The 13,502-nt window shown below is 33.0% G+C and overlaps 2 protein-coding genes across 6 annotated transcripts in view; one reads left to right on the forward strand and one right to left on the reverse strand.

Annotated features, from left to right (window-relative positions):
- Positions 1–887: 887 nt before the first annotated feature.
- Positions 888–4,773, reverse strand: LOC105198631 (sorting nexin-2). Of its 3 annotated transcripts, none has more exons than XM_026134439.2 (8): positions 4,420–4,773; positions 3,687–3,938; positions 2,868–3,114; positions 2,615–2,779; positions 2,399–2,520; positions 2,302–2,310; positions 1,756–2,055; positions 888–1,687 (listed from the first exon to the last, which is right to left on the reverse strand). In XM_026134439.2, the coding sequence occupies exons 1-8, from the start codon at positions 4,519–4,521 to the stop codon at positions 1,340–1,342; spliced, it is 1,545 nt and encodes a 514-aa protein (XP_025990224.1). In that variant the 5' UTR covers positions 4,522–4,773; the 3' UTR covers positions 888–1,339. The 3 variants fall into 3 exon arrangements, with proteins under 3 accessions (XP_025990224.1, XP_039310758.1, XP_039310762.1); XM_039454824.1 differs by having other exon boundaries at positions 2,868–3,116; positions 3,689–3,938; positions 4,350–4,768; XM_039454828.1 differs by lacking the exon at positions 2,302–2,310 and having other exon boundaries at positions 2,868–3,116; positions 3,689–3,938.
- A 1,542-nt stretch (positions 4,774–6,315) lies between these two features.
- LOC105198632 (phospholipid phosphatase 1) overlaps positions 6,316–13,502 on the forward strand; it is a 34,412-nt gene continuing 27,225 nt past the window's right edge. Inside the window, exon 1 of one of the 3 annotated variants that reach the window (XM_026134436.2) lies at positions 6,316–6,634. In XM_026134436.2, coding sequence (XP_025990221.1) covers positions 6,629–6,634 — 6 coding nt within the window. In that variant the 5' untranslated portion in view covers positions 6,316–6,628. Of the gene's footprint in view, positions 6,639–13,097; positions 13,446–13,502 lie in introns of those variants that run through there. The other 2 variants (XM_039454897.1, XM_026134437.2) reach the window with 2 other exon arrangements.

Below are 13,502 nucleotides of genomic sequence, written 5' to 3' on the forward strand. Positions count from 1 at the left end.
AAATTGCGACAAGACGACTCAAAGAATTCAGTATTTACGCGAAAGCTGTTAGCATAAGAAAATTTTGAAGTTTGTGTACGCGCGCACGGCGCTTTCTTCGCCAGGTCTGCCAAAGCCAAAACAGTCGCGAGTGACGTACTTTTCAAGGTATTGACCGATTGTATGTATACATACATTGGCATCATAGTGTATATTCGTGTTGTAGAGATGGCGTCGTATGAGCTAAATCGTGGAGCATGGCTTTTCTCAGGCTTTTCTCTGCGTAAAAGTGCATTTTCGAGGTTTGCTTTAAATGTTCTTTTCTTTGTGGCTAAATTACACTATACTTTCTGTACTCAAAATAAGAAAAATATGTAGTTATTGGAAAAAAAGGATGGTAATTATGAAGGAGACGGTCCTTCTCACCGATTTTGATAAAATTTTACATATTTGTTCATTTTGAAACATACATCAAGAATCTAAAAGAAAAAATCGTCGCTCTCAAGGGGATAAAAAGTTATAAAGTATTAAATAACGACGTTTGTGAGGTTAGGAAATCTGTCACACAGCAAAATTAATTATCGCACCTGAAAGTAAATGCTTAAAAGGGGGAGGGGCGAAGCCCCTCCCCCCGCCCCCCCCAAATCTAACCCAACCCAACCCGTGTCCCAGTTTTAATTCAAAAATTGTTTTGCGTGGAAGTTGAAAACCCATGTGGCGGGGGGTTTTCCCCACTCAATCTAATTACTATATAACACTAATTTCCCCACTCAATCTAATTACTATATAACACTCGTTATTAAATTACATTGTTAAATGAGAAATTACAACTAACTTGGTGTTTGCTGGGACTTCTTAGATTTGGGAATACATTCATCTTATTTCGCTAGGTAAATGGAATGCAAGCATTTATATAACCATGATTGATCTTTATTATTTAGTAACATTCTTTAACAAATGGTATATTTCATACGTTTAGTTACGTATAATGTATATATAATATGGATATAAAGTAATCGTAAAGAATTAATATATTATATATTGACAATAATTGAAATGTAATAAAAATTTGAAACTTCTAGTTACGTTCGTCTAATTAGGATATATTCTTCTCCTCCATCACGCTTCTAATAATCTAGCAGTACGCCTGACTCGTATGTTTGTCTTTCTTCTAATCCTTCTTTTCTCTCTTAACGAAATTTAAGAATTCTCTTGATAAGAACGCCACCACATCGTTGATATTAAATGAATAACTTGTCCCAATTTGTCTCGATTTATCTCGACGAACATCACAGAAGTTACTTTTCTCCTGTTATACGGTAGATATCGGCCTTATTATCGGTTCTCTTTAACGGAATGTTTATGCCACCGCTCGTGCCTCTGGCAAGAAACTCTCCCAGTACTTGACGAGTTGATTCTGATGTTGTAGCATCGACTCCAGGTACTCAATTAGCTGCTTCTTAAAATCTTGCACTCTAACTAACTCAAAGCGTTCGACTTCCTCCTTTATCATCTTCGAAATATTGTCAAATTCCTCTTGACCTCTCTCCACCTTTGCCTCCCATTCTATGACCTCGGTAGCTGCTTGACTTGTTTTATCTGTTCGGCCTGATTGTTCAAGTCGCGCCTTTTGTTCGCGTTTCTTGTTCAACATCAACTGAGCGTGTTGCCAATTTTGAAAAACTTTTACTCTCTCATGAAAAACATCCTGTAAAATAAAATGTATGTAGAAAACAGAAAAGCATCAAAAGAACAAAAATGCAATAAGACACCAACTTTAATAGCACCAATGAGCGCGACATAATCCCTCAACATTTCTCCAAATTGATACAGATCGCTGTTGCTTTGCGTTTTCCTGATCACCTCCACTTTTTCTAGAGTTTCGGCCAATTGCGCCAAAGCTCTGCCGAGAGACGCTCCCGGTTCGCCGTGACCAAGAACGGCAATCGATTTCGCTGTGGCACCAGTGCAGTTTGCCAATTCTCTTCTTTGATTCGTTAAAGAATCGACCGCGGAATGCAAGGCGCGTAACTGAATATCAAGGGAATCTATTTGCGACGTTTTCTCTTCGAACCACTATAAAAGAATACAGATTCTTATTTATTTTTTTTAAATAACAAATAATATGCATGCGTGCGTACTACACATTATTGTTTTTAAATATACTGATGAATTATTACAATAAATATATTTTTACGATATATTATGTGATAATAATGTAATGATACTTTGATAATTTTGTTGATGAACAATGTAGGTTGAATTAAAAAGATACATGATAAATAATATATGAATCGATACACTGATTTCAAATGAACGTACCTTACCCTCCTATTGCAAGCAACAAAAAATTGTTTCACGATACTTCATAGGAAATACATGCAAGAAGATATATGTGTTTACATTGAAGAAATCTCACCATATCACTCTCGTCCATTTTATATGTTATTTTATTAACAGTTTCCCCTACTTTGTTGAAAAGCCGCATTACTCCCTTACCACTCAATGCAGACGTATTGGTGGCCTTAGGTAATTCTACATCTAGAAAAAAAGAATGGTTGATATTAATCGAAAGAACTTTATTTGTCAAAATTTTATATAAATTTATTATTTATACTGAATATAATCATCTTACCAGCTTCCAAAAATTCTCTGAAATCAGGATCAATACTCAGAACTGGATGTGCAGCCGTTCTATTCAAATACCTCTCGAGTGCTGCTCTACGTCGTTCAAGAAATTCTGTGGAACTTGAATTTTGTTCTTGGTTTTTGTCCCCGGACATTTTAATTTTCGTCGTTCCTGTCGATATACATTCATATTTCTAGGTGACTTGTCTAATCAATCAAGAATAAATTTAACAAAATATGATTTTCATACTCCTACTTACCAATTACACTTTTCTCTGGAGCTGGTGGGATTATTCTGCCATTCCTAAGATATTTCTCTGTCAATTTATCATGAAGACCTAGAAAATCGCTAAAGCGCCGAATCACGCTAAAGTTCCTTTTCTTAAAAATAAGCATATTTGTTCTCGTTTCAACTTTATATGCAACATAGGCACCCATTCCATCACCTATCTTTTGAGGCGAGGTGACAGTGATCTTTAAGAAAACTTCAGACGTATCTGCCGGAACCTACACATAAATACATAGTATCAAAGTTACAATTAAGCCTATCAAATTACACAGAGATTGAAGCTCGCGAATGCTGTTATATTGTTAGGTTCTAAATATTATAAATGTAATTAAAAATTGTTATAAATCAATTCCTTAAAAATATAAATACATTTTTCTCCTCAAAATTTTGTATCTTGCTATACAATCTCCCATGATGATAAAATCCTAATTTAAAGGAAAATTTCTTAATCTGATTAATATTCTTGCGAATTGAAGATTTAAATTCAATTAATCAGTTAATTTTAATTTTAATCTGTGATTGATTGAATTCTAATTTCTTCTCAATCTTTAATCTCTAATGAATAGTTTGATGCAGGTATCATACAGAAAAATATCAATTCTATTACTAAGAAAAACAATTACTCAATTTAATTGTATCATATACTTATTACTTGTTTAAATAAATAATGAGTATTTTAAGACTATTATAAAAAAATATTTTTTGTAAAGAAGAAAACTAATATTGAGTAATCTCTTTTCTTAGCACAGAATATTTTCTACATGTATGAAGCAATCTACCTCTTCTAAAGCTCTTCTAAAGACCGAGAATGAATAATGTTTGTAGACAAAGTATCCGCATTATCGTTGATAGGAACATCGTGAAGATCCCCAATATCTGTGTTCATTGGCCCCAATGGAGGACTCAATGGACCTGGAGCAGGGCTGGACATCGAGGAGAACGAATTCTCCTCTGGCATGTCTCGCAGAGACAGCTTTGGCAACTCTGCTTGAACCTTGGACACTCCGTTGAAAGGTGAAGCATCCTGCAGCTGGTTCTGCTCCTACAACCATGTCAATATTCCCAATTTATCACTAGCTCACAAACCTGCAAATTTTTATTCTATTTCTTGGCGCATTGTGCGACATCGAATCAAAATGCAGAATTGATATGTCGTTTCAGATAGCACACGATATCTGTAAAACATCTACCGGACGTTCTAAGGGCATCGTAAGTTTTAGAACGGATATGTCTAGGATGTATGTGCTATTGGGAGTTGATATCGAATCGAGATACATAGTTATCTTTCACGGTACAAAGATCGGACGAATCTTGATCGAACCGACGTAGATTTAACGAGTTTAATTCCCGGCGTCGAAGCGACACGTCTTACGGCGATTATCATGCATCTATGCGTAATGAACACAGAACATTGGCGTAGCATCACGGTATGCGAGGGATTACAAATCTATGCCTTTTCATTCCTTTCCCTCGCAACGTCTCGACTCCCGGCGCGGTCGATCGCTCTCGCTGTACGATGATACCTGCACCGCGGACGCGAAGATATCCTCGTCATCGTCCTCCAGATCGTCCAACTTTGTCTCGGTGTCGTCGAACAGTGGCGGCGATTCCGTCATATCGGCCATCTTCTTCGGTTCTGTCAAGCAACGACAACGGTTACGCTCGTCGCGATCCGCCAGGGATCGGCCCCCTTGACGACGATTACGTCGACGACGTCAGTTATCGCTGTCGGTATCGATACGGCTGTATCGGCACACGAACATGAAAGCTGCTCCCGCACGAGAGCGAGACTGAACTCGATTTTAAAATCCCATTGTCCTCTCACTTGTCCGCGTGTCTCTGTCAACGTCAACGCGGCAGCGGCGCGGACCGCAAGTCTGTTCGTTTTAAAAGCATTTCCTGTCTCCAGAGTTTGTTCCTTCCAACTAACACATTCTGGCTGTGTTCCGTTTTTACTGGCAGTACTGAAAATTTATAGTTCACGTCACATATACTATACATTTTCAGTACTGGCAGTTAATATCGGAACACAACCTCTATATACTGTTTTTTAAATTTTCGCGCTTTAACCTTTTCATTCGTTCTTTTTCTCTCCGCGAAAAATATATGCTCCAGCTATTTATTTATTTCATTTCAAATGCGAAAAATTTATGTGAAGAAAACCTGTTCCTTATATTGCATTTAATATGTTTTTTTTTAAATGTGTTCTCTCTTTCTCTTCCATTTTCTTTCTCTATATTTATTTCATAATATTAGATAAGTACATAAGTACATTTGCATAAAAAGTGAACTATATAGAAAGATTAAAATGCAAGTAAAATGTACGTAGAGGCCCAATATTATTTATCTTTTGCATTTTAATTAAAAAATGTATTTACTAAATTAACATTCGAGAAGAGAGAAAAAAAAGGAGAAAAAATTGTTCTTGCTTACTTTTCTGCTTTTATTTAAATAGAAAAACAATGCAAGAAAAATTTAAAAAAACAAAATTGTTCTTACATTTTTACAATAAATTTCATGTACAAGGTGATATCTTTTTTCTTTATAGCATTTTTTTTGAAATCTTAAATAACTTCGTAACTATATATTGCAAATAAAATACAAGATAAAATTAAATTTTATTTGAAATTGATTAAAGAATATAATTTCTTTATCCATTTTTTCTTCCTTATCATTTTTCAAAAGCACTTCATTGTTGGTTGTTAATTATTTCAATTTATAAGTGTGGAGAAGAAAAATTACATAATATAGTAATACTTGCTAAGTAGTCTGATTGAAAATAATCTTGTTAACTTAATTATAGCGTTATACTGTGATTGAATTAACAAGATTACTCTTAATTAGGCTGTTGATAAACTATTTTATTTTTCGCGTATACTTATTTTCAATATAAAAATATCTATTTTCAAATCAATGACAATAAAATTTATAACGACAAGAGAATGCAGATTTCAGTAAGAAAATTTTGGAAGAAGAAGTAAACAAGAAAAAAAAATAGACAAACGTAAAAACCACGACTGCGAAATAAAGAATTAATAGTTTCCACACTATTTCTGATAAGATTCGAATCTGTTATTATTTCACTAATATTGTGTGACATAAATGACACGGAAAATACAATTTAAATATTGTACACATAGTATAAATTAATTATTAACATTTTACGCGTAAAAGTCCAATCCTGATTTTAAATCCATTTAATTTGAATTGCAGAAGGTGCAGCCAGGTGCAGCCAGGTGCAGCTACCGGATCAAACCTCCACGGTAGGAACCTCCACGGTAGGATAGAAATCTTCCGTACCGACCGTATCGCGGAACGCGATGCGCGCCGCAAGCAGCCGCGAATACCGAACGGATTAGCGTCGGAACGGGGGAAAAGGGATGGCGATCCCCCGCTTTCACCTCGCGCGGAGTCGCGCCTCACGGTAGTTGAATCCAGTTGAATCACGGCGCGACGGTGACGCGTCGCTTCGCCTAGTCGAATGCGTCAGTGTGTGTCACAGCGTGCTGTCAGTGCTGTCAGTGCTGTCACGTACGTGACAGGTCGGTGACGCCGCGTGACTTCGCATCCGGGCGCCACTACTTCATCTGAATCCTGTGTCACGAGAAGGAACATCTCTGCGATCGGGACAGGAGACAGGACAGGTGTCCGTGGACCGGATATCGCCAACGAAATATTCGCCGATCGTACTGTACTTGGGATATTCGCGAGTCGCTAGAGGGCTCCAGAAAGATGCAGGTAGGTTAGTGAGTTTTTCTATTTGTCATTCCATGCATATTTTTACGCGCGATCGAGGGAGAACGAGAGAAAGAGAGAGAGAGAAAATCGTGTGAAAAACGGTCGGAAACACGTCGACAAATACCTCTCTCCTTCCTTAGACCGCGATTGAGAATTCGCGGTTAACTGCGTCTCGTGAATATGCAACGGACGTTGCGACGCGGACGCGAGACGGTTTTGGAATTTCCCGCAATTCGCTTCGCGCGGTTACGGTTGCGCGAAAGAGTTTCCCTACTGAAAACGTATGAATTATAATATGTGCTAGAGAAATTACTTGGAAGAAATTTTAGAAAGATATGTAATTAAAAAAAAAAAAAAAATTTACAAAGTTATGTTCCATAATAAGTGAATGCTTATGAATTTCTCACTCTTTCTTCGACGGTTTTGCAATTTCTTGATTTTTTTATTTTAAATCTGTCGTCGATTTAACAACACAGATATCCAAGGGAAAGAACGTGCTTGTCTTTCATGGAGAATTGGTATTTTTTTATTTAGAAGAAATAAAAAGAAACTCGATAATGTTGAAAATCTCTTTCCGATTTTATGTGTCTCTGTCATGATTTTACGGAGCTAATTTCTATCGATTTATTTTAAGCCACTTTTTGCAGAGAAAGTTCTATTCATTAAGCAGAGATCGGTTATATTTACAATAACGTTGTTTAAAGCATATATTTAAAATAAAATAATTATTTACTATTTATTATTTTAAATAACTTATGATCTATTTCATTATTTTTTGTTTTAAATAGAAAAAAAGAAAGAAGTTATTTAATTCTAAATCTTATCATTAAATACTCGCAAGACTGTCGTTAAGTAGCATCCATTAAAACTATTTTGTATTTGAAATTTATTATTTAAAATACATATTTCTTATTTTATATTTTAAAAAAGTTTCTCAAATCTATTTCATATTTTTTATTTTAAATAAGTGGTATCAGTTATTTTATCCTTGTTCATTAAGCGATAGTGATTTTCATATTCTTCGCGATCTTGAAATTAATCAGTGTCTCGCAAATATACAAATTCCCTTTCACTTGGTTTTAACTATTGATCTTCCAGCGATTAATGAAAATAATGACCATGAAAGTAATGATTAGTCAGACTAATGATTAATCATGAATACTAATAATCATTAGAACAATTATACCTATTTACTACTCGATTGGTTAATTAGAAAAGACCAATGATTAAATAATCTGATTTAAAATTGAAAACGAATGTAATCTACATAAACGTATAGATTTTCTAATCAATCTGTTTTTTTTTTTTTTTTTAAATTTGAGCTTGTCTATCTTAATCATTTTTGTACGTGTAAATTGCCGCACATTACAAACTTTTCATTGAAAACATCAATTTTAATATAAAGCTAAAATTTATAATTTTTAAATTTTGAATATGTGTGTGAGCACAGAATATATTTAAATTTAAAATGGATGTAAATTGTAATACACAAAAATGACCAAGCAAAATTAACCGAAAAAAACATTTATATTCTAATTTCGAAATATGACTATTATATATTTTTGTAATCTGTAATATATTTGTCATATCAAACATAATTTATTTGTATGCGACTATTTGACGCTGATTAAATAGAAATAAAATTTGCTAAAATTATTAATTACTCATGTCACTAAGTTACAAAAATTTACTAATGGTTTTAATTAGCTTTTATATATATATATTCAAAAAGCGAATAGATGCGAAATTAATCCATTTTGCCATCGATATGATTTTTATTTACGAAATCCATGAATTTTTAAGCCACTATTTTTTAACTCTTTTAATGCAGTCATATGGTTGCTTATTTAAAATTCTGAAAAAAATATCATTGCCGTTACGATTGTCAAGTCTTTACATTAAGTCTTTATGTTTGTAATAGTAATCTTAATATGTATTTTAAAACTACTCATAAAATAAGATAAATGCTTAGCTTAAAAAATTTGTTATCTGTTGCTTGCTGTTACGACTGGTTGGTGATAGGACTTATCATAAATGTAGTAAGATCATACAAAATTGTAACTTTCTTGAAATATTGTAGATGAACTTTCCAAAAGTAAAAAAAAGTTTTATTTTGTCTAATAACTTTACCATGTAAATCATTATACGCAGTTACAATAGAAATAATATGTAAAAAAGTCCTTAAATATTTTCAGAATGTTAAAATATTAAATTGCTTTTATTTTGCCAGACCTAAAAATACATAAAAATACAAATACTTTTGTATAGTTGTTAAATATTTTAGGAGTGGAAGAATTAATATTCTGCTTAACATTTTACAGATTGAGATAAACTTTTTTCTAAATATGAATTATTAAAAACTACTTATACAGTTGCTGCATAGTAATGTGGAATATAGAATATTATTTCTTTATTATTTTTTTTTTATTTTATTAATATAATGTAAATATAATATAATTATAATATAATAAATAGTTTTATTCCTTTATATAATTTGAGCAATTTTATATAATCCTTGCTATTTTACTATAACTTCCGTTTTACTTTTTCCTTATTCACCTTTTGCAATTCATTTTGATGTAATTAGGAAGATAAAGTGTATGATACATACTATTCGGTGACCAAGCAAAATTAACCGAGCAAAACATTTACATTCTACTTTCGAAATATGACTGTTGCATTGTACTTTCGTAATCTGTAATATACCTTTCACATCAGTAAACGTAATTTGTCTGTATGTGACTATTTGACGCTGATTAAATTTACACTTTTTATCTGATGTACAGAAGATGTACACATGTTATCACATACAAATAATGTTATGCAATTATGAGTATGCAAGTATATACTACCATTCGAGTATTATCATATTTCTGTTCAACTTTATCTTGAAAGTTAAAAAGTTGCGAGTGACAAACTCGGTTAATATTTTCATTTAAGTAAAAGTGAATTCTGAAATAAATAATTTAACATGAAGAATTGCTTGTTCGTGATTTCTGAACAATTAAGAAGCACTCCAGAGTTTACGACGACGTATTGTACTTTTCAAATTTTCTGTTTTTGTATCAATTGATATAAAATAATATTAATAGAATGACATTGAGACATATCTATTGATTTTATTCTTAAAGCTGTAGTTGTTTTAATTATATTAAGTTGGAAGGAAAATTGTCTTATTTTTATCTTAAAATTAAATATTTATATTAGAAGTTCCAATTAGTAATGTAATGTCATTTTTTTTTTTATAATCCTTTGCCATCTTTTGCGCATAATTTCTCGCACGCAGAACTCGACTTTTTCTCAGCGAAAAATGGTTGAAGATATTTTTTATAGTACTACAAAAAAAAATGAACATTTTATCACTAAGAAAGTTCTGCGAGGATCGGAATAAATAGTAAACCGAAAGAGTAATGTCCGATGAATATGCTGGATGCGATAGCATTCTATATTTTCTAACCGAGCTGTAATATTTTTTTCGGTTGGTTAAAGTAACACGAGATCTGGCGTTGTTTTAATGAAATAAAACACTTTTTCTATTCACCAGTTCTGCACAGAAAAAAATTTAATGTCAAATCAATCTTTGTTTCATATATAAGCAAGAATATAAAATCTTCTTGGTAGAATTTATAGTCTTAAACAGACATAATTTGCTTAAGAAAATTTTTCTCTTCATGTAAGCAAATCGTGTCTGTTTAAGATTATAAATTTTTTGAAGAAGATTTATATTTTTGCTTATATATGAAACAATGATTGTTGATTTGATATTAATTTTTTTCTGTGTGGGCGTTTTTTTCTAATGGTTTCCTTTAGTTTGTCCAATTGGGCACAGTGCTTATCCGAATTAAGGCGTTCTTTGAAAGGAGCTCATAATACTTGACACTCTTCCAGTCTCATCAAATGTCTCACACAGCACGATCTTCGAATGAAGCCCAAACAGAAAAAAAATAGTATCAAATTAACAATTTATTGTTTCATATATATGTGAGAATATAAAATTTTTTTGATAGAATTTATAATCTTAAACATAATTTGCTTACATGAAGAAAAGAATTTTCTTTATGTAAGCAAAATTATGTCTGTTTAAGATTATAAATTCTTCCAAGAAGATTTTATATTCTTGCTTATATTATATGAAACAATGAATTGTTGATTTAATAATAATTTTTTTCTGTGCAAGAGCACAGAATTGGAGTGGTCACCAGCTTTTTTGTATATTCTGAATATTTTTTCCAAGACGATTAACGTACTGTATTATTGTAAACAACTCATTTTTCATCGCCCGTCACGAGTCGTTTCGAAAATCGCTTATCTTTATTGCATTTAATTAACAAATCACCACAGATAGAAATGCAATTAATTAAATTTTTGTTTCATAAATTATGTAACATCCAGATATTAAGATGATTTACGTATCCCGGTTTATGCAAATGCTCAACGACGATTGTGTGTGATAAATAGTGCGTCTCAATCTTCCGCGTCGTGTGCCGCTGATTAATCGCGATGAAAGTCTTAATTTGATCGCTATCAGTGATAGAGTCGATTGACCAAAGCGCTCATCTTCAAATGGATTACCTAAACAAAATTTTGAAAACCATCTTTGATACTGTTCAGTTTCAGCGTTTATATCCTGATACGGCGTATTTTTTTTTTCTTTTCTTTTATTTGTGCCGCGTTTTTCCCCTTTCGGAAATAAAATAGCGCCAAACAACGAAAATACAACTTGTTTTGCCTCATCTTAAATGAATACAAACGCTTCTGCATTCGATTTCTACACACTCAATAATGTTCAAATGTTGCAGCTGTCACAAAAGCATGCATTTACGTCATTTGAATTACAGTTTCTTTCTAATAACACACACAAATTATCTAACAAGAAAATACATTATTTTTCTTTCAACTCAATATTAATCATATGAAACATTGACTGCGTTTAGCAGAAAAACCAGTTTTGTAACTTTGCAAGATTTTTTAATATGAACATTTGTCTTTAATTCTTATAGAATTTAAATGTACAAATCAATTATATTAAATAGTCTCACAACAATTACAAAACTGCTTTTTTTCTTGAAGCCATGCAGCCATTATATAATATATGTGACATTTGGAAGGCTACATATATAAACGAAGAAATATAAAGAAGATTATTCATTAGACTCTGTATTACTCTGTTATTAAAAATAGTAAATTATAAATTGGATAATTGACTTTTACAATTTAATATTTAGCGTAATTGCTTTGTTTATTTTGTTAGAAGTTAATAAAAATTACACTCGATCAATGAGAGAATAAATTAAATAAATTCACTTTGTAGACAGTAAATTGGATTCAATCATTGATTGTGATTGCAAATCGGTGTACTTAATATAGAGATAATGGTAATACTTATTTCGATGTAAACGATCAGCGTATAATGAGATGTCAAATGCAATTCACTAATAATTGTTAATTTCGACAAACGAAAAAATAATGATTTTTGATATTTTGTCATTTTAGATCAAAACAATACGTTTTTTATATATCCATTTATTTTTATATTGTTTTATTAAAAATAGATGGATATATCTACTTGCGTATTTTTTATATTAAAATTATATACTAAAAATAAAACGTACTTAATAAAATTGAAGTAGAAACGTTTTTTACAAATATTGCTTAATATGACATTTTATGTCTGCTTTGTTTAGTTGTCAAATTTTAATTATTGTTAAATATAATTAATATTAAATACTATATCTAAAAAAACGAAAAAACACGAATTAATTATTTTATATGACATTCTAAACTGACCAATGGTATTAAATATTAATTAGAATTTTTATTCTGATCCATACATCTAAAAAGATTTTAAAAGAATTAGAATATAATAAAAATTAGAAATTTTCAAGTATGTTGTTTTCACAAAAGAAATACCTAAAGTCATATTTAAAATTAAATATGATTTAAGCATATTGTTACATACTTTTTCTACTATTAAATAACCCGAAATCTGATAACCCGATATACGAGCTAATAAATTAATGTCATCCCGCAAACTCGATAGATCTATAAATCTATCAAACAAGCCAGAATTAATTCTTCCTTTGGTCCGCAACGTATAAAGACTCCGGAAAGGTCGAATGAGGGCAGAGAGCACATCTGCACGGCGCGGGGTGATCATTTTCGGAGTCGACCGAATCGGCCTCGTTCACCCCGGGGTCCGATGTTTCCAAGAGGGGGCCGGAGGATGCGAAGGGCCCCCGATAAAGAAGAGAGGGTCCTACTCGCACAATGCGCGACGCAACTGTAGACCGTGAACAGCGAGTATGTACACGCGGAATCTATTCGACAACGACATCCACGACGACGACGACGTTGGTGGTGATGGTGATGGTGGTGGTTGGTGATGGTAGTGGGGAAGCAGGGTGGGTAGAGAGAACATTTAATTTGAGCTTGCGAGGAAGTAGTTGATTGGAGATGCGAGGTACGGCTCGTTGGCGGGCGAGCAGTTGCAACTCGACCGTCGGTCTCGTTGGACCCTCGCCCTCGTCTCGTTGAGATCGCGAGATCGATTTCGCGGATGCACGTGCGCGCGCGCGCGCGCTTTTTGTTCCTCGCTACGAGATCGCATCTTTTGTTTTTTTACACGAATATTAGGCGATGAGCCTAACCGATCGGCCTCGTTGTCTCGCGCAAGTTCGCAAATTTCACGTTTATCGAGCAGCCACGTGAGAAGCGACAAATTTGCGACGAGCGAACCGATGGTCGATTCACTCAACGACGATGCGTCGCGATGATAAATTCTAAATCTCGGGATTGAACGCAACTCTCGCAGGTATTTCCTCGCGTTATCATACGGGATTGTGGATGATAATTTGTATGATACGTTTAA

This window comes from Solenopsis invicta, chromosome 1 (assembly GCF_016802725.1).
Source record: "Solenopsis invicta isolate M01_SB chromosome 1, UNIL_Sinv_3.0, whole genome shotgun sequence".
Classification (NCBI taxonomy): Eukaryota; Metazoa; Arthropoda; class Insecta; order Hymenoptera; family Formicidae; genus Solenopsis; species Solenopsis invicta.